Raw genomic sequence first — 22,436 nt, 5'->3', positions numbered from 1 at the left:
CCTGCCTAACTGTTCTCCTCGATTTTTCTATTGTTCATCATATACAAATGTTATTGCTTGCTGGAAATGGTTGATCTCCTATACTTGCTTTCATAATGTTTCGTATATCTTAAGTAGGTTGTTTTATGAGATTAGTCGAATTGTGGTCCGAACATTCATGGATATAAAAATAACGTCATGATTTGAAAGGGGACATGCCTAATAAGGAATTGAATCCCAATTCGAAAGTATTTTAATGTTTTTTCCCAATTTTGGATCAGACACTCTTTAATGTTTCTTCATTGATTATTGACAACCTCCACCCTTGACTTGTCTCCATCTTTCATGTTTTTTTATAACAATCTTAAACTCAAAGACCATAATTTGGGGGTAAATGAGTTGGGTTGAAGGGATTTTTTTGATAAATCAAATAAGATTTTCAACCCAACCAACCCTCAAAATTTGGGTTGGATTGGGTTAGATCGGATTGTTGGGCTATTTATTTTATTTTATTTTATTTTTTAAAGTATATTAATTATTAACCTAAATTGCTTATTTTAATAACTAAAATTTCATAAAACTCAAATATTAAATATCAAAATTCAACATATCTGTTATAAACTTCAAAAAACCTTCGTAATAATATGTATGGATTATAATATTTATAAGTTGTAATATATATTTTAATAATATTAAAAATTCTGGTTGGGTTGGGGCAGTATTTTTAAGAAGGGGTTTAACTACTATAGCCTAAATAGGATTGTCTGATTACAAGTTGAACTTAATATTGTCGAATTTTTCATAAATTTCAGCTTCTAATGAACTTCAATTTTACATGAACGAACGTCGAGTCTAGAAGACTAAATTACTCATCTTTATTATTAATAATATATTAAAAAATTTAAAAAAATGAGAAAAAGGATATTGGACTATAACATGTGATTAATATTTATATTTGTTAGATATCCTATGTAAATATGATATGTGATTAATTCTGTTATGATAATATTATAATTAAAATTAGCCCTTGATTATTTTTCTTTCGGTAATTTTGTTCAAAAAAATTTCACTTCATCCGATCTCTTTCTCACTTTTTCGATCTCTCTCTTCATCCATACTTTCTTATTCCATTCATCTCCTTCAAAAAATTTCAATTAGCAAGGGTTTATGGTTATATACAAAATTTGTTAGAGTATATGAAAAATATATAGTAAATTACATAGTTCATGTTTTAGGGTATATGAAAAATATAAGTATATTATGTAGTTCATGTTTAGAAAATTTTTTAGGGTATATGAAAAATATATGGTATATTATGTAGTTCTCGATCAACAAATTAGGGTATATGAAAAAATATATAGTATATTATGTAGGTATATGAAAAATATAAAACGTGGGAACGAAAATGTGAAAAAATTAGTTGAAGAAGATTTCTCTACTTGTGTTGCGGATGAAGTTGAATAAACGACAAAACTGATCGGTGAAAACGTGGACGACACTGGAAAGGTGTAAGGTGATTTCTCTAATTGTGTTACGGATAAAATTGAATAAAGTCAATTTGTAGAAATTATTTAACATAAATATTACCATATTAGATTCAACTTTATATCATATTAAAATTATTTCTCCAATAAATGATATCATAATATTAAATACAAATATAAATCTAGATCATTTATTACATTAATTATGGAAGTTATAAAATAGATAATGAATGTGATATAATATAATTAGGAAAATTTGTGTAAATGTAACAAAATACCAAAGTATTTACGGCCCGTGTAACAAAGCCCATAAAATTAGCAATTTTTTAAATATTCTAGGTTTGCCCTTCCATATTTCTTTTCTTCGTCGTGATTCGTCTTCCTCTTACTATTTCGTCTATCCCGTCTTTCCCTGCGATTTCGTCTTTCTTCTTTCCTTTTTTTTCTGCGATTTTTTTCCATCATCTTTCTTATTTTTCAATTCTTTATTTACGTCATTTAATCTTTCCATCGTTTTTCTTCTTTTACTATTTTTTTTCGCTTCGATTTCTTTTCTACTTTTCCTCTTCTTTTTGCGGTTTCTTTCCATCGTCTTTCTTCTTTTCTTTTTTTACGATGTTTACATTTGGGTAACCAAATCTAAACGATTGTATACAAAAAAAAATAACAAAATCTAAACGATCGTGTATAAAGAATTTTGAAAAAAATTATTTAGATTGGAGTAGCCAAATGTAAATGATCGTGTATAAAGAATCTTGAAAAAAAATCATTTAAATTGGAGTAGCCAAATGTAAACGATCGTTTAAAAAACATAAACGATTGTAAAAAAAAAGGTAGTGTATAAAAAATCTTGAAAAAAAAATCATTTGATTGGAGTAGCCAAATGTAAACGATCGTGTAAAAAAAAAATAAACGATCGTCTAAAAAAATCTAAATAATCATGTAACAAAATTAAACGATGGAATTGAAAAGAAATTGTACCCATATCTAAACGATCGCGTATAAATTTTAGTCATATTTAAACGATCGCCTATAATTTGTAGCCATATCTGCGTTGTAGTCATATCTAGTATAAATTGTAGTCATATCTAAATGATCGCGTTGTAGTCATATCTAAACAATCACGTATCAAACAATAACCAAATCTAAATGATCGCAAATATATTAGGCACGCGTTGTTGAAGGTTTGGTTGACGGGGCATTTTTTATATTTTATACGGTAGACCTTTGAGCTTTTTCCATTTTTGGAATTATTCTATAGGATGTAAATATTCTGCCGATTTTTTATATTTTTTAAAAGACCCCATATAATTATGGTATTATATTATATATATTTTCGAAAATCAATTTTATTTATAATTGATGTGAAGGTTAAAACGGTTCTAAAAAATACAAAATCTTAATTAAGAAAATAAATGAAACTTTAAGATATTTGTGTAAAATCATAAGTAGGTGATTTTTCTAAATATTTTTTTTTTTAAAATGTAACTCAAACCCTACTCAACCCAAAAAAAAAAAAAAAACATAAAACATTCAATCCAACCTAAAATAAAAACTAACCCAACCATTACAATTTGGGTTGGGTAGTCTAAATTGTTCGGGTTGTCAGGTTATTTGTGTTGGAATTTATGTTCTAAAACTCGTAGTTTGTAGTTTAAATAATATTCTATCAATAAAATGGTTATTGAGGACTTATTAGTGAAAATAGAATACTATAATTTTGAATCCAATAAACTAAGTTCTCAATGCTATCTAGTATAGACTTGAACTTTATGTAGAGATATAAACGTGGATGAAGTTTGAGTTTATAGCTCAAACGGTCTATATTGTATGAATAAGGTTGGGTACCTTATTTTAGGAATACTATGGATGCGGTTTGTTTTGTAGTTAGTACAAACGATATAATCTTGAATCGTTCATGTAGAGACATGAGAGTGGGACATCATGTTTAAAGAGTTTACGTAAAACTAGAACCATGAAATAGTCATTTTTAAGTATAGCACTGTTGACTATATAAACTGACTATTTCGATTATGATGACCTTGATAACTTAATCTTAATCCTGAGCTAACTATGAACTTCTGTTCACACGGAATTATCCTTAGATCTGCATAGGTGAGGGCAACTCAATGGTGCTAGCCCTACAAGCCTCCTATTTCAGGGGTAAGACCGGGTGGATAGCTAGGGACATAGGGTGCAAAACAGAATTCACTCCTACCCGTTTTAGGGTTAGTAGATAGGCTCTTCCGTTAAGACTGAATCAAAATTTTGAACAAGGGGTCCCACCCCTCTCATTGGCCTGAGAGGGATTCGGTTTATAGGTTTAACCTTAAACCAATTGTTAAATAGTGGATCAGTGGGACTTAAGGAACAAGATGTAATCTCGGGGATAAAACGATATTTTGACCAAGCTGAGGTTATGAACAACCTGTGAAGGATTAACTTACTGATCATGGTTATATCAAATGGATAGAAATATGGAGTGCAACTACGGGACCTTAGTGGAATAACCTGTTAGTTAACAGATGTTGATCAGCTTGATCTAAAAGGGTTTAGCCAGTTAATCTCGAATTATTGGAGCCTATGATCTATAGGTCCATTAGGTTTCCTTGCTAGCTCATATGGAATTAACTTAGAACAATATGTTGGAATAATTCAAATTATTCGAATTAGGTAAAGAGAGAGAAACCGACAAATATATTTGATATAGCCGTCGGTTATATGTTTGATAGAGCTTTATGTTTAATTGTGATTTAAATATTAAAAATATGAATACGGAATCATATTTGGAAGCTCGAAAATGATGGAAATGGTCAAAGTTGTAAAAAGTCAAATGTTGACTTTTGATTTTGAAAAGTAAAAATTTGACTGACTTTATCTTCAAATGTGATTTGAATTTCAGAAAAATGAATGTGGATTCATGCTCGGGGGTTAAAATTAGTCAAGATGGACAAAATGGTAAAAAGTCAAAATATTGACTTTTAACTAGAAAAGTTAAAATTTGCCTTTGACTATATAGTCAAATAACCATTTTGCCCTTTGACTAAAGTTAGTGGGAAAATCCAACATTTTCTTGGATAATCCCACTAACTCTTTAGTGGACTAAGTGGAAACTCATGATGATGACACCAAACCCACCAAGAGAAATTAGAATGGTAACTTATTCCCCTAATAGTAAGTGGAAAGTGAGATGTACTTGGGAGAATTAATTACATGCAATAGTTGCATGTAATTAGGTTATTTATAGATCATTTTCGAATATTTTAGGACTTTTGGAAATTTCTTTTTTAAAATTAAAAATTCTTCCAAAAATCAATTTCTCTCCCAAACTTCAAACCTAAAATCCCACATCTAAAACTCCATCTCTCTCTCTCTCTCTCAATTTCCTCCACCTTACGGGTCCCACAATCCGGTTTTTAGTTTAGAGAATAGCGGGTCAACTCTAGTGGAAGTCCGAGATTGTGTTTGTGAGGAGATTTCGAGAAATCAGGAGGCTTCAAAGGTGATTTTTATTAATCCTAATTTAGTTTTAATTAGGGCTTCATAGGCATGTTAATTCTCTAAATTTGTTTAGATGCAATTAGAGTATTTTTCCTGATTTTTATTTCTACTGTCCATGTATTGGTTTCCTACAATTTGAACACCCCTAGAAATTTAAAAAAACTCGAATTTAACACTAAATTACTGAAAATTAATTAAAAACCATTGATTATCATTGTATCAAGAATTTGAATTTTATGCAGAGGCAAATTCAAATTCTGAAAACAACTTTTTTATATTTTCATTGTATATAGAATTTGAATTTTATATTTTAGAAAGCAAAATTATAAACTTAATTCATTTTTAATATAATATGTAGTATGTAAGGGGCATTTTCAAATACAACACAAAAATTAAAACTATCTAAAAACTATACCAAAATCATTTTATCATTGATAGATTTTTATGGTCGATAGAATCTTATGATCTATCAGTGACCAATATTTGCAACATCATTAATCAGTGATGGACTTTGACATATTTTATTATATTTATAATTTTTTAAAAATGTTTATATATATATTAATATTTTAAATCTAACTGCTATATCTAGCACTAAAAAAAATGCAAGGACCTTTTGGAATAAATGGTTACCATAAATGCATCCCTTGGGATTTCTTTGAGACTTAATCATGATAAAATTGGATTTATTGTTGAATGTTCTGTTCAAAAGCATTTACACATCTATTCATAGGTTGAATGTTTCTAAATGCCATTCTTCCATCTCAGCATATATAAACAAAGCTAAATGTCTCTTTAGTCTAAGAGGTCAAATAACCTCTCTCCTTTTCTTTTACCACATGCTTTTTAGACTGCTGATGATATTCTGACTCAAATTTTTCTGGTAACATAGAGATCCTTCAGAAAACATTAGCAGAACCCATTGAATGGCCGAGCATTCCATCTTCCCACTTCAAATCATTAGCTTTTGGGTCTCTCTCAATTATTTGAAGGGCTACTTCTGGTGATGGTGGTGTCTGCATTCAAAGAGAAACAAATGTTGTTTATGTTGTAGATTTGGATTTTCATAGGATTTGTTGCTTAGGCTTTCTTTGCTGAAAATTTGAGACTTGATGTGGTTGTTTGAAAAGTATTACCATGGTTCGAATTTTAGGCCAATTTACTTCACGGAAAAATGGATGTCGTTTGATCTCATCGGCACCGGTCCTTGATCCTAGACGACGTGCCGGGTCTCTTTGTAGTAGTGCATCAATCAGTTGTTTTGCTGCAAGACTTACCTGTGATATTAAGCATGAGCAGCAGCTGTATTCAAACAACTGAAAACGAGATCTAAACCTTAACACACAAAAGGAACAGCTAAAAATGAGACAGGAGTGATGGGTTTTTCCTTTTGCCTATATTTTTCCTTTTCTTCTTCTTCTTCTTCTTCTTTTTCTTTTTTAACTTTTTTATTTTCGCAGCTTTATGGTTTATAGTTTGTCAACCATTTTGATTTTAATTTTTAGTTTTTCAAAATCATACCTATTTTCTCGCAGTTACTTATAATGGATTTTCTTCAAGTAAAAGAGTTAAATTGTTAACCAACTAAAAAAAATAAACAAGTTTTTAAAATCTACATTTTTAATTTATAAATTTTGGCTTTATTTTTTTAAATATCAGTTAAAAGTAGATAACAAAGGAGAAAATTTGGAGGTAAAAGGAGTGTTTATAAGCTTAATTTTCAAAAACAAAAAAACCAATGGTTACCGAACGAGACCTAAATGTTTTAGTGGAGGGTAAAAGGAAAGCTACTTACCTGAATACTAATGGGAAAGGTCAAGTCCTTGTACAAAATATTGGCAAAAGTTTTATTCCTGTTTTTTCCTTTGAAGGGTGTGCGCCCATAGAGCATTTCATACAATAAGATACCTGAAATTCATGCATCATATGATCAAAGAAGGAAATAAAAAGCCTCATGGATGTTGGTGATGCATCCTATTGTTGGAAAACCAAACGAAATTAAATGAAAGTTATATCCCATTGATCAATTCAAATAGTTGATAAGCCATTCTTTACTATAGTTTTGAATAATTCATTCTACGTCAGTGTCCCAACTTTCAAATGTTTTATTTGTCTTTCAGTAAAAAGTTTCCTAACCTTTTAATAAAAACTAACTTGAATATTAACTCACAATTTACTATAACACGAGGGAAGAATGAAGTTGTGAAGTCTAGAGAGTTGTGACATTGTAAGGTACAATGTAAGAAGTTATTAAAACTTTTACTTGTGTTTTGACACATAGAGCCCATGAACTTATTGGACTCCTTGAGCCCAACAACATCACTTCCCCCAATTCAACTCCTTGAGCCCAACACTTAATAAAGTGTGAATTCAGTATTCATCTAGATAAACTTCCACTACTTGTGCCAAAGAACAAAAGATGTATATGTATTCTTACCTAGAGTCCACCAGTCAATAGAACTACCATGGCCTGCACCCATTATGATCTCCTACAATAAAACAGATGATATGAACTTGGAAGAAAAATGAAAGAGATAATTATTAACATTCTTTGAGTGGCTAAAGTCGTCTATAGCAGATTGAGATGGATCATACTGGGGCAATGTACTCTTCAGTTCCAATGAATGAATTGAGTTCCACCATAGGTTTAACGACGAACATTGGCAATGATTTGTGCCTACATGTCTTCTTTCTTGGGGGTGAAGATTCTATGGTCTGCAGGAAAGGTATAAATCTCTGTCAAATGCCTTAACAAAAAAGAAAGGAAATGTAAACATCTCTCAACTAGGAAACGTAATTTTACTTGTATGTTAGACGTCTTAAATGATAAATCAAAATCAGTGAGGATGATATGTCCGTCTTTCTGGAGTAGAATGTTTTCAGGTTTTAGGTCCCTGTAGATAATACCTGCATGCAATTGAAAAACTGATCACAATGATATTGTTCATAACGTGACCAAAGCTTGAAACAATGAACAGAAGATGATATTGTTCATAACGTGACCAAAGCTTGAAACAATGAACAAAAGATGATATTGTTCATAACTTATCTATGAACTATGATCTCAAAGTTCAAACCTTTGGTAGAAGACAAGCCCAAATGTTGAGGACCTTGGTAACTTGAATTTCAAGTCTAATACGACCTGTGTCTAGTAGATCCATGAATTTTAAAAAACTTTGAAAGTTAATAAACACAAATCTCAAAGTTTAGAGACTAAATTTAAAATTCAACCATCTTCTAATACTTTGGTAGGATACTTGTAAGAATTTTACTGTACTTAGAAAATAAAAGAAGCAGCAAACAAGGTATTGATAAACTATTAATAACTAAATTACCTAAACAGTGAAGGTACTCCAAAGCAATGACAACTTCTGCAGCATAGAACCTGAAGTACAGTGATGTTCATTGTTTAAATGCTAGAAGGCTGCAGAACGTAGGCGTTTTTATACAAAAAGGGAAATTCATGAAGATCAAATATAGATTAAAAAGGAAGCCAGCATTCAATTCCCTTAACTTCATGGTGTTATTGTAACAAGCGTGAAATATCTCTCTTTTAAGGGAGAGAAATTGAGGAAGGGTACAAAGGATTTTTAGTTCTAAACTAACTAGAAGACATGGATGAAATTTCTTTTTTGTTTGTTCTGTTTTGTTTTTTCCATAAGAAACGAATGGATCTATCGAGTAAAAAGATGGATACAAAAGGAGAAACAAGCAATCCCACAACAGCCAAAGGGATTAAAGAACTCCCAGTTACCCAAAATATGCACAAGATCATGATTACGAAAAGATACAAAGAGAAAACATCCAATCGAAGCAAATAGTTTGAAGGGTTTTTTTTCTTTTTTTTTTTGAAAGGAAACAAAACTTCTCATTGGTAACATAAAAAAAGACCACTACTCAAAATACAAGGAAACATAGCAAAGAGCCAGAAAACTTAAGAAAACAAACCCAAAAGAGCCATACTTTACAACGAATAATAGGCAGCCTAAATAAAAGCCCTCCTTACATGAGAGAGTACACTTAAATCTAAGAAACGAAAACATCAATAGGAAATGAAGAATCTTAAATCTTGAATCTTCAAAGCAAACGTGCCAAAGAAACACCGAAGCCCGAAGTATATGAAATTAATCCATCATTGTTCATCCCCTCTAAATCAGCAATAAAGATATTTTTCCATAGGAAGAAAGTACTTTTGTATGATAAGGAAAAAAACCTTTTGTATGATAAGGAAAAAAACACTTTCAAGCACACCAAGAAGGAAAGAAGATATCATTTTTTGCTCTTATCACATCCCCAATGTCACCATAAGTCCATGAGTGTAGAACATAGGAAGTATTTGCTTAAGTTACCTAGCAGCCTCCTCTTTAAACATTTTCATTGGCTGCTTGTCAAGAAAGGTAAATAACTCTCCACCGGGACAGAAGTCCATAATCAGAAAAATGTGTGTAGACGTCTGACAAGCCAAAGTTACAACGGTATCAATATAGTAAACAGTAACTGAGACCTCTATTGAACTCTAGTTAACTAAGCACGTAAAGTGAACTAAAGATTAAAACTTAGAAATACATGAAAGTAGACACGCTAATCACTTGGCAGATATGGGGGACTACAATCACTGAAAGGATTCGCAAAACTCTTGACGACCAAATTTCACAAAATTAGAAGTTTACTATGTTTTTTAATACCTGAAATGAAGAGTATAGAGTTGGCATGAAAGGATGATCCAAAAGTGATATGATTTCCCTTTCCATGCATGCTCGATGAACCTGTTCAACAAACAAGAAAATGCATTTTTTTATCGCCAAGTACAGAACACAAAATGACTGAAACTTGTGCACAACCGCTACTTTTTCTCTTTTCTTCTCCTTGAAATCATGTCTTTTTCTACTTCAGATAATTGCATGATTTCTCCCAACCAATCGACATTTGGTGTCGATGTGTCAAAAAAAAAATAGTACAAACAATTACAAAAAATGTTAGAGCAGGTGCTTCAAGATGTTTTGTGTTCAAGCTCCTGCAATGTCCTCCCCAATTAATATTCATTTTCACTTCTTGGGCCTTCTTCATATTTCGAGCACATAAATGAGGGGAATGTCAGATACTATATAATTAAATTTACCTTCACCTATCAGCTTAAGCTAGTGGGTGAAGGTGGATTTAATTATATATCATCTAAAACTCCCCTACATTTGTGGGCTAGAAATACGAAGGATGCACCACAAGTGAAAATGTGCTATTAAATATGCTTTTCTAACACGTATGCTTTTCATTGTTCTAGAGAAAACATGCAAAAAAATACTATTAAATCCTGCCTAAACTGCGAGAAATTGTTCCCAATCTGCTAGAAAACTGAACTATATGGTGGATTTTGGCAAAATATTAGAAGAGTAGTTGTCCCACATCTAAAAGGGTCAAAAGATGATGGACTTCAAGCACTATAAAAGAAGATGTCTATACCTTTTATTTCTAAGCATCCCAATTTGAAGTACTTTAAGCTTAGAAGGTATTTTGGTTTAACTTTTAAAGTGTTTAATTTTGAAAATAAGTCATTCTTGAAAAATTCGATGTGTTTGAAAACACTTTCAAAGTGTATTTTAAACAACTTTTAACAAAAGAGTTTAAATAAAATTGACTTTTCTTAAAAAAAACATTTGTTCTTTAGTTAATCCAAATAGGCTCTTAGTTGTGTGAGTAGTATAATGCTTTGAGTGAGTGTTCTTGTAATTGGGGATGGCATTGTAGTAACTTCTAACATGGTAAAGATTTTTTGGTCCATGGTTTTTCTCTGGTTTGGAGTTTTCCCACATTTATTTTTGTGTTTTTGTGTTCCAGGTTTATTGCTTTCTTTTAATTTCTTTTAATTTTTCTGCTTATTCTTGTAGTGGAAGGTTTTTCCCAATAGTGAGCAATCGACTTGCTCAAATGGGATCAGGGAAAGGAAAGTATAACATGAGGGAAAGATGAAAATAGAATCAGACGGTAGATTATTTTTACCTTGTTGCGATTTAATATTACCGACTTCTCTATAGCCTTCATGGCAAAGAGTTCACCTGTTCCTTTCAGTTCTACCAAATGAACACTGCAACAACCGTTGCTTTTGATTAGATCAACAAAAAGTGGTAAGTTTAGGAGCTTTAAATTTTACCTTCAGATAAAAATGGTTCAAAGCATCAACCCACCAATCTAACCTCTTTTCAGTAATAAATATTAAATGTGCGCATGTTGAGACTCTTTGATCAAAATAATATCCAAGTAACTATGTTTAACATAACTCAATAGCTTTAATTTATTGTAATTGCCTTTTGGCTTTTGGGGTTTCCCCAATTTCATTAATCAATGAAATGTTTCTTATCTAATAAAAAATAGCTTTAACTTCTTATGAATGTGGTAGTTTGAGCACTTTCTGTATTAGTTATTCAGATCGAAAACAAGTGATGTAACAATAACTCTAAACCTAGGTAACTTGTCTCTTAAACTGACGAGACAAAAAGATAATAATAATTACAAAGTGCTACTCAAATTTAGATTACCCTTGATGCATCTAATGAGCACATTAAGTATACTTCAAACAAGGGCATCATAACGATGTATGTATAATTTTGGATAATGAAATGATGATTACCTGCCAATGTCTCCAAAACCCAGAGGTTTTATTGGCTTAAAATGATGGAGTCCAACATTTTCACCATGACTGGTAATCTATGAAACAGTGGACATTGAAAGAAATAACTGAGTAATAATTAAACTAACTTTCATCTCATCTTGTACGTTGTACCATGACAATTGCCGCAGTGTGCAATTAAATGTACCTTTTGTATGGCTATCCAGGAAGGGCTGTACTTCTTGTGAGGCCTTGGCAAGACTGGCTGACAGTAGATTGCCCAGAAGTTCGTTGGTTTCTGATATTGTTCACAAAATAGAAACTTTTCTAAGCTGTTGCCAAAGAACCAAACCACTAAAGGGAAATATTGGGATATATACAAGTTCTACTCCATTTTTCTATAAGTTGAAGAAGTCATAGAACAGTGTATACTTCCAAGCACGAAAACAAAACCAATACAGTCAAGAAAAAAAAAAAAGGAAGTCAATCAAAATTGAAACCAGGAAGGCATTAACAATTCCTATGAACAAGGAAAAATAACAGAATACGACCCTACCAAGTTGGCATCAGGAAGTTCACGGACAGCCTTGACAACATTTTCGGCTACAGCTTTGGCCTAAAAAGGATATATAATTGATGGAGCAACATAATAACCCAGGAGTTAAGATCCAAAAAAAATGCTCTGGGAGTCCAAAAAAAACATAAACAAATAAATTGAGGAAAATAATGAATAATAGTTACCAGCTTTGCACTTTCATGCTCTGTCCGATCTAAAAGCCGGTTTCTGGAAGGTTTTTGATGAATTTGCACACCAATGAAATATTGAAGCTCGCCCTGTTAATATAGGGAGTGATGAGAAGATCCTTCTGTGATGATACTTGAAATGGATTGAGAGTATGAAGTCTAACTGATTATTATAATAATATTCACATCATTTCATACCTTCATTAGATCACACATGGGTTGCAAGTGGAATAAATTAGAGAACTTTTTTCCTACATGTCATGGAACCAAAATTGGCATCAATGCAATAGAAAAGTACAATATGTTGAGGCTCTTTCAAGCTGTAAGACACAAAAGTACTAGTTGCCAACTTCAGATGAAAAACAAGGGATTTTATTTACCACTCTTTGTGTAGTTGATTATCTTAAGAGTGATTTCTCTCTGCTCTTCAATTGCATTGTTTATCTTTGAGACAGTTGCTTGATCTGTTTCAGGTCCCTGAAGAAAACTGTGCAACAAAACAAATTAAAGTGGCTGTAAGTACTTATTATTACTTTATTTGCTTTTCTCGTAGAAGTTTAAAAGTAATGTTGAAAATAAGAAATTGATTGATTCTGAAGTATTAGGATTATTTTTTTACACCAATTATTTAGGGAAAGCACGGGAGCAATGAAATCTTATGGTAACACCAGAACAATGACTATACATGTGAACTGATGGTAACCTTCTCTTGAAATTGTAGCATGAATTCATAGATAAAAAATTGTAAGACAATCACCCTTATCATAACCAAATAACCTATTAACCATGGGATCTTGAAAAGGGGGAAATCTAGGATGTGCACCGTGCAGCCAACCTTAGAGAGACAGCAGTGATGGACCATATAAGTGCGGTTGCTGCTTCATGAAATACTCATTGAGCTCAATAGATGGCGGTATCAAGACATTAGAAAGAAGACTAGACCATACTAAATTTGAGATGAAGTGAAAGAACACTTGGTTGATTTAAGTAAAGAATCTACAAGTCTAATCTCTGCAATATATAGAGAAATTCATATACTATTCACGAACCATAGAAGGGGAAAGCTATAACTTCTAGATCTAAGATGAATCCATGTCACTGATGGGTGGTCAAAGAGGCAGCTTTTCTAATGCTGCCTATCCTCTACGTTCGCAGGTTAGAATGAGAAACTTATCTAATAAAACCAGCTTTTATTGAAGATCCCACATACGTTCCGTGAAGAAATTTTTTGGCTGGAGTGGAAATGGAAACAAAACAAGTATGTAGAAAGGACCGTTCTATATATCTTTTAATCCTGTTTGGTCTTCATAGATTTGTCACTGAAACAAATGTCTAGCTATTTCCGACTTTAATCCAGTCTTGAAATTTTCAAATAAGAGAAATCTTCTTAAAAACATTTTGAGACATAGGCATACATCTTAAGCACTCCACCACATATATAGTCTAAAGAGATGAATTCCAGCTCGGAACAGAGGGGCAATATGAGAGAATACTATTAAGGATGTTGGAAAAGATAAAATAACTTCAACTGTTAAACAAAAGAAATAATATAGCCAAATGCTACCAAAAGTTTCTCCCCAGAACTTCTTCAAGCGTGTATTCTGTGGAATCAAGAAACCTATGAGATGCAAATATCTGCACAAAAATGTCAAACAAAACCTTTTTTTAGATTTAAAATAAAAAAAGTTTCGTTTAGCATTAGGCATTTTTACTTGGGAGAAACAGAAAGCGGATCTTTCCCATTCCAGAGAATGAAATAATAGATTAGCCCATAGAAAATTGAGAATCATTATCCCAAGAAGAATATCATTTGTTCACAAAATGCCATCAATCTCATTTTCATTCTATATTTTATGAGTCTCACCATCATTAATTAATTTAAACTACTTTTATGTGGGGCTCACCTAAATATCAATTTGATTACTAATTTGAACATTAGTAACACATCAATGACAATTTTAGTTACTCTTTTTCAATTTCAAAAGAAAATTAGTAAACGTAGCCTTAGAATTTATTCCCACGTCAATTTTTTCTTTACAATCCCTGTTCATTTAGATTCTCTCTCATCGGTATTCTCATGAAGTAACAGCAACATACTGGAATCATAGAAAAATGAAACTGATAAGTAGTTCAGTGTCTTCACCTCCTCTTTGCCATTTCTTTTACATTACTATTTGTGCTTCCATTGTAATTATTTCGACCAAACATGTGTTTAAGAAATATATCATTAGATACCCAAGTTCAATCAAAAAACCAAATGATTTTTAACTCACAATAGGATTATCAGGAAGTCTTGGATTAGTGATAAAAAATATCTTCTCGATCCGTTCCAATGTAGTAGCCAACTCAGTTCCTTGGCGTATGTCCCTTTCTCTTTTAGCAACATGATCACCATCCCTAGGCTTGAAAAAGGATGTCTCAACTACTGTCTTTTCTTTACGTTCTACTGCAGACCCTAGAGTCCTTTCTTTGAACCTGCATAAGAGCAAGGGTACTGAATTGTGATTCTTATGAACAAAAAGGAAAAAGTCAGCCTTGAGTAAGATATCCAGCCAATGGTTAAGAGACATGAACATATATATATAATATACACACTGAAATTTTTATTTGACAGTTGTTATCATCCTTCCCTCATCCACCTAACTAATTCATAGGCAGAAAGGAAACCCCATTGAGGAACTAAGACCTAATAATCCTAGTTGAAATGTTTGGATGCACCTATCGATCCTCTTTCTCTCTCCCCCATTTCTAGGCTTCTCTATTATTCTCAATGTATAACTCTCTTGTACTTTGAGTTTATTAATAATATAGAAGCTTGTCTCCTTTTCAGAAAAAACTAAGACCTGATAATCCTAATTATATGCATATAAACTCGTATGAGTTGAAAAAGGATGGGCCATAATTGGGATCTAACCAAGCCTTTTGGTTATCAGCTATGCTAAATTTCTTATCCAGAGCGTTGGACAGAGCATAATCAACATTAGTCTTTTCTGGTCCTTGGTGCTTTGTATCAGCATCGTGCCAGTGAGATCTAAGACTTTTCACAGTGTCGACCTCCACAATGGACCTAATTGCCCTCTCAGCTTGAACCTCTGTAATGGAAATGGACCTCACGGTTTTCTCTTTTCCTAGAATATCGGAGATGAGAAAAGTTAAGCAAGCTGTCACTTTTGATCCAAATTAGAGGAAATAAGCTTACCATCAAGTATTATTATTTCAATATGATGACTTCTTCATACCTTCTGTGTCTTTGGCAATCTCAACCTGCATTCTGAGAAAAACCCAAGGAAGTTTCAGTCAGTGCCATCAACTTGCTTAGTTGTAACATTGGACCCAAAATAGCAGCGAAACAATTCAACAAATTTATTGAAAGAAGTAGTTGGTAAAACGGGGCAGATTAAAACTACCCATCTAGTTTGTGTGCATTATGCCTTTAAATCCACTATCCTGGATAACATCATAATTTAACTGGAAAACCTTTTCAGCACAAAAAATGATTCAGACATTTCTATTCCAATAACGAGCAGTCAGTATTCATTGTAAATCTCTGGAAGTAGAAAAAAATAGAAAGGAAGACTGACCCAATAAATTTAATGATTCTGCCATGGGAGTCTTTGACAGGCCCAACAGTGAGAAGATTCCAGAAAGGAGTACCATTTTTCTTGTAGTTTAAGAGCTTGCCACAGTAGCTATTCCCCTTTCTAATTGCATGTCGTATTTTAGCTACTTCATTCTTATCTGTCTCCGGTCCTTGAAGAAACCGGCTGTAGTTCAATATGAAAAACGAAGAAACTTTAGCTATCAGAATTCAGTGAATTACCTCTTTCTAGTTAGGAAAAGTTCATCTTTAATTGTTTCACTGAATGAAGTATCAAAGTTCAACAGTTATGATAAGAAACTTGATATCTATTGTGAGATGAAATGTGCTATTAATCGCCCAGACAGTACAATATTTCAACAAAAGTGCAGTATCTATCACATAACACTACTTAATTCATTTCTTACCAGTTCCTTCCAATGACCTCGTCCAATGTATATCCAGTCATAGCCAAAAACCTATTGCTGGCAAACATGATAGGGTAATCTGGTTTTGTTGCATCTGAGATAACATACGTCAGTTGAAGCGATGATAAACGATCAATCTTATTCTCCTCTGCTGTCCTTTTTGTCATGTTTGTTTCCAATAGTTTAGTAGAATATGACCTAAAGCTACCATCGAAGTTCTTTGTGTATATCTTTGTTATATCAAAGTTTTCACTTTCAAATGCCATCCACTTTTTGGATGCTTCCATGCTGGCAGCAGGACGAAAGGAAGAGAGGGATGATTTTGGCTCATCTGGCTCGTGAGTGGCTTCACCCTTGGAGTGGCTATCTCCAGAACTTGCAGGCACTTGAAAGACTTCAATTGGTGTCCTCTTCTCTGTAGGGTTGATTTGATGACCAGAAGATGAGAAATTGCAGCTTGGTGGCTCTTTGATTTCTCTCTTCTCGTCCATTTTCCGATCTTTCTCTCGTGCATATGTACAAAACGTACTGCCAAACCAAACAAGCCAAAGTATGAAAACTGAAATGGTGCTCAAAGCAAAAGCAAAAAGATGGAAAAAGAAAAGGTGGAATACTCATTGTATTCAATTCAATATTGACATGTACAGAAGGACAATAGTAATCATAACATTACTACTTCCATATAACAGCGAAAATCCTCTCTCAACTATCTTGAACTAACAATTATCTTCATAACAAAAAATAACAAAATTTAACAGATTTAGAATAGAACTAATGTGGGACTTCTATCAATGAGCGGCCTACAAGCTTGAGAACACACAACTTTAAGATAATCATCAGAATGAAGATGACAAAGATAGAAGAAACTGGACACGTCAACTTTTAAGTTACCATGGAACTGCAGCTTGTACAAAAACTTAGGACACCCATTTGCAATCGAGGAAGAATGATAAGTAACTATCGTCTTAATATGTAATTGAAAAACAGACAAACAAACCAGGATCAATTCAAACGGAAACTGACCTGCAAGGAAGAAGTTCCAATGGGAATATTTTGCTCAAAAGTGAACTTTTTTTATTTTTGAACATCATTTTTCCCGATAGAACAGCAATACACACTCGAAATAAGAAAGTTGGAAGCAGCAGAAGAAGAAGTTTCAGAGTTAATATAAACAGTAAGCAGCCTAAAAATTTAAGAAAAATCATTACATTCCCAAAGTCTTTATTTCTTTTCTGGGTATGTATGAATGCTAGCTGCCAAGTTGGTAACCTATTTCTTCATGGATTTCAATGGATTTTCCATCACTATCAGTAAAACCCACATGAAAAAAATGGATAATACAAGCACTTTTGAAAAAATCAAAGGGTGCTGAAAGAAAAGTTTGATATTTTCTCACAGTATGAAACTTGTCCGGTTCATCTTTTTGATTGATGAACAGAAATATCTGCTCCAAAGAAAACCGGATGAAAGTGAAACAGAGCCGTAGAATTGTGATATGGCAATGGCAATGGCAAATTCCAGACCCCATGAAGAGTCTTCAGATGACCTATCGTTGTCCAACAATAAACATGAAAAAGTGCAATTCTGAGTTCTATCATTTTCCGGGAAGTTTTGGAGCTATCTTCTTAGTGGCCAAACAACAGTGATCTTTTTGGTTATTTCTCCCTTTTCTGGAGGAATGTCCCTTTTTTCTTCTTGTCCATGGGAAGAAAATATCTCATTTGTTTGTTTCCATGCATCTTCAAGCATTGAACTTTGTCACTTTTGGTTATAACTTACGAGTATGACAACAAAAGTTTCGCATTGTTTCTCCTTCCACATTATCCGTTTAAATAGTATTCATACTTTCTTTTATTTATTCATTTTAGTCTTTATATTTTTATATATTTTCTTTTAATTCCAATGTTTACCTTGTAAGTAAAATAAGAACGAAAATAAAGAGATTAAAACAAACCGTTTTTAAAAGTATAAGGATCAATATACAATCATAATAAATTAAAGTTCAAATTACAATAACCAAACTAAACATACTAAAAGTTTGAGAACCAAAATAAACAAAATCTCAAAGTAAATATAGTATTTAAATAATTTTTCTCCCGTGACTTTAAAATCTTAAATGTATTGATTTATCAACGTTGGTTTACATCTTCCACTCACTTGTTGTTGAGCTTAATTTGACGTGTGTATTAATGTATCTATACGTATATATTTTTTGTTTCTTGGGTCGTAGTGTCTAACTTTTCTATGCTACTAGATATACAATTAGACAGTTTAAGTATACACCTTTTTCTATTATGTCATATATGAAAATTTAAGTATACACCTTTTCTGTAACACCCCAATGATCTCATGTCGTTCATTTTTTAAATTCAATTATTTATTTTTTATTTTATTCATCTATTTGTTTATAATTAAATAATGAAACTTATGTCATCAAGATGTGAATTTTTCCCCTTTTAAAATATTAAGCAAATTTCAACTTTAATTATACTTGGTAATTAAAGATTTAATTGGTATTTGGAAGTTGAGGGAAAGGAGGAATTTGGGGGAAATATTGGTAAATTAGAGAGAGAAGAGTGAAATTTGGAATTTATTAAAGAAGAGAAAAAGAGGGGAATTTATTTTATAAAAGGAAAAGGAAAGGAAAAGAAAAGGAAAAGAAAAGGAAAAGAAAAAGGAAAAAGAAAAAGAGAAAGAAGAAGAAGAAGCCGAGAAACCCTAGCCACGCCGCCGCCGCCGAGTCGACGCACATCGTCCCAGCCGCGTCGGAGATCAGGTCAAGTCGAGCCGTCGCACGCCAGCCGTCGCCCGAAGCCGCGTTACACCCGTGCCTGCGCCGCGCCGCATCGATCCGAGGGAGAGCAGCTGAAGCCGCGTCGCCGAGCCGCCCAGTCCCATCGTGCGCAACCGCCAACCACTGCGTGAAGCCGCGCACTGCCAAGTCACCGACCCGCAGCAGTCGACGGCGTCAGCCGCGCGCCTCCAGCCGTGAAGCAGAACCCGCGTTTCGGCTGATCTGCGCCCGCCCGTCGGCCCGAGTCCAAAACCGACCTGCGCCGCCCGCCGAACCCGAACTCCGCGCGCGCGCCTACTCCAAGCCGAGCCGCGCCTCCCTGCTGACGTGAGCCGAGCCGCTCGCGCAAGCCCCTTTCGCCAGGACTGAGCCGAGCCGATTCTGTCCTTCTTCCAGCCGAGCCGCCAAGACAATTTTGGCTCCTTCCACCTAGTTTTTGGTAAATTTCCAAATTCCCTAGCCTGCCCAGTAATTAAATGAGTTAATTTGGAAATTTAATTAATTTAATTACTTTCCTCAAGAAGCAACTTGGACCAAATAGCTGCTGCAGCTTAGGACTTCCTCAGTAGGAACTCATCTAGCAACATCTCGAGGTAAGAGATTTCTACTACTAGACCCATGAACAAATTGTAAGATTTCGCATACTGTGAGATACGCATACTGATGATTGACCGTATGGTGTATTGAACTGTTGACTGTATGACGATGTTATGATATTAATGCTCAGTAGTATGTGGCCGTATGTTGTGTTGAACTGCTGACTGTAGGAGGACGTTGTGATACGAATGCTCGGTAGCATATGACCGAAATGTTTGGAATTGTTCTGACGATGTAGAGACTGTTGAGGAAGGGAAGGGAGCTAGTGTTCACTATTTCGTCATAGTTGTATGATGATGAGATGTATATGTATGTTAAGACTAGGGTCCCTGTTAGCAACCCAGTAGAGTCGTACCTGCATGGGTGTCCTTCGGGATCACCACCTATTGAGGACTGTGTGGTCCGACGGGACGCCAGTCTAGCATGATATAGACATGACTCGAGTGACTCGACGGGGTCCTCGCATCCCGACTGTCCTAGGTGTCCCCGGGCACCGAAGACCAGAGTTTCGTTCCTACGGGAGCGCATGTTGCACGTGTTCGGGAACGTGCCAGAGATTGGGTACCAGTTTTCAGGACTCGACAGGGAAGCCAACAGGCACCTAGTGGGACTAGTAGTGGGTCCCTTACTGAGTATTTTTATACTCATTCTCTTCATTTTATGTTTTCAGGTAGAGGACGAGGTAAGGGCAAAGGCAAGCTGGCGAGCGACGTGAAGTGACCGTGGCGAGCCATAGGGGTTTTCCTGCTTCCGCACATGTTTTACTTTACAGTTAAATTCATGTTTCGGCTTTCTGCATATTTACTTTGGTTATTTTTGTAGATAGGGCCCGCTTAGGGATTTTAAACTTAACTCGTATTTCTACATGTTACCTTAACTATCTTTCATAAATACATTTGCTAGATTTCTTTGCATTTATTTACACCAGATTTTATGACTTAAACACTGATCCTAGATTCAGTAACCACTTCGATTCAGCATAAAGAGTCGGGTCGTTACAGTTGGTATCAGAGCGCAGTGTTTTAGGTCCTGTAGACTGACTTATGATGTAAGTCATTTTGTTTTGATTTTTACCTCACCCTATGGCTATACGGTCCTTCGTCACTCGCCAGGTATGCCTAAAGCTTTACAAATATTAAGATTATAATGTTGCCTGATTAGATTAGACTTAGAGTGAGAATATTGAGCTCTAGTGGTGAAAAATTTGTTGGTGAATTTTAGGAAGAATGCCGCCACGTAGAGGTGCACGCCGAGGAGGTGGCAGGGGAGGCAGAGGAGCCGGTCGTGGCCAACCGGCGGAGCAACCTGCCGCGCCGCCAGTCAACCCCGACGTACCAGTCAACCCTAATGCACCGGTCACTCAGGCGGATCTCGCCGCAATGGAGCAGCGTTACCAGGCCATGCTGCAAGCTGCTCTAGCGCCGTTCCTCGCTGCTCAGCAGAACCAGGCCGCCCCTGTTCAGGACCAGCCTGTAGTCCCTCCAGCCCCTGTTCAGGACCAGCCCGTCATCCCTCCAGCCCCGGTGGAAGCTCAGCCGGTGCCAGTACAACTGTCAGCTGAGGCCAAGCACTTGAGGGATTTTAGGAAGTACAACCCGAAGACTTTCGACGGATCCTTGGACAACCCCTTTAGAGCCCAGCTGTGGTTGACATCCATAGAGACGATCTTCAGGTACATGAAGTGCCCAGAAGACCAGAAGGTGCAGTGTGCAGCTTTCTGTTTGGAGGATAGGGGGACTGCCTGGTGGGTGACTGCTGAGAGGGCGCTGGGAGGAGATGCCAGCAAGATCACATGGGAGCAATTCAGGGAGAGCTTTTATGCTAAGTTCTTCTCTGCCAACGTGAAGCACGCCAAGCTCCAAGAATTCCTAAACTTGGAGCAAGGCAAACTGAGCGTGGAACAGTATGATGCCGAGTTCGACCTGTTGTCCCGTTTTGCCCCTGATGTGGTAAGGGATGAGGCCGCCAGGACTGAGAGATTTGTTAATGGCCTCAGGTTAGACCTCCAGGGTTTTGTACGAGCTCTTCGACCAACCACTCATGCGGATGCTCTACGCATAGCACTGGATCTGAGCCTGCATGAGAGAGCTGGTCAATCTAAGGTTGTCGGCACAGGGTCAGCCTCGGGACAGAAGAGGAAGGCGGAGGCGCAGCCCGACGTAATACCACAGCGGACTCCGAGGTCAGGAGGTGTCTTCCAGAGACACCGTCGGGAGCTGGCAGCAGCTGGGAGAACTTTGAGAGAGCTACCCACTTGTACTACCTGTGGGAAGGTCCATGGAGGACAATGTTTAGCTGGGAGTGGAGTCTGCTTCAGGTGCAGGCAGCCGGGGCACACTGCTGATGCGTGTTCTCGGAAACCCTTAGAGACGACGCCACGTCAGCCTTCTGCTCCCCAGCAGGGGAGAGTCTTTGCCACGAACCGGCAGGAGGCCGAGCGAGCTAGTACGGTGGTGACAGGTACGCTCCCAATCTTGGGGCATTATGCTTTGGTACTATTTGACTCGGGGTCATCGCATTCATTTATATCCTCTATTTTTGTCAAGCATGCGGGTTTAGAAGTAGAACCGTTGGGTAGTGCCTTGTCTGTCTCTACTCCTTCTGGAGAGGCCCTTTTGTCTAAGGAAAAAATAAGGGCATGTTGGGTAGAAATAGCAAACCATACCTTGGATGTAACCTTACTGGTGCTAGATATGCAAGATTTCGATGTAATTTTAGGCATGGATTGGTT

At 35.3% G+C, this 22,436-nt stretch overlaps 1 protein-coding gene across 1 annotated transcript; it reads right to left on the bottom strand.

The window, feature by feature from the left end:
- Positions 1–5,636: 5,636 nt before the first annotated feature.
- Positions 5,637–17,925, bottom strand: LOC103500484 (phototropin-2-like). The gene is made up of 23 exons (XM_008463789.3): positions 17,711–17,925; positions 16,315–16,842; positions 15,891–16,073; positions 15,549–15,580; positions 15,224–15,437; positions 14,583–14,784; positions 13,874–13,944; positions 12,690–12,796; positions 12,508–12,560; positions 12,307–12,399; positions 12,122–12,181; positions 11,774–11,863; positions 11,587–11,663; positions 10,959–11,043; positions 9,650–9,730; positions 9,314–9,417; positions 8,300–8,349; positions 7,768–7,871; positions 7,560–7,679; positions 7,402–7,453; positions 6,760–6,872; positions 6,101–6,241; positions 5,637–5,980 (listed from the first exon to the last, which is right to left on the bottom strand). Exons 1-23 carry the CDS (start codon positions 17,731–17,733, stop codon positions 5,864–5,866), a joined length of 2,700 nt encoding a protein of 899 aa, XP_008462011.1. The 5' UTR covers positions 17,734–17,925; the 3' UTR covers positions 5,637–5,863.
- Positions 17,926–22,436: the final 4,511 nt, after the last annotated feature.

This window comes from Cucumis melo, chromosome 1, assembly GCF_025177605.1.
Source record: "Cucumis melo cultivar AY chromosome 1, USDA_Cmelo_AY_1.0, whole genome shotgun sequence".
Taxonomy (NCBI): Eukaryota; Viridiplantae; Streptophyta; class Magnoliopsida; order Cucurbitales; family Cucurbitaceae; genus Cucumis; species Cucumis melo.
Note: the sequence above shows the minus strand (reverse complement) of the source record. Positions and strands in the feature narration are given on the sequence as shown.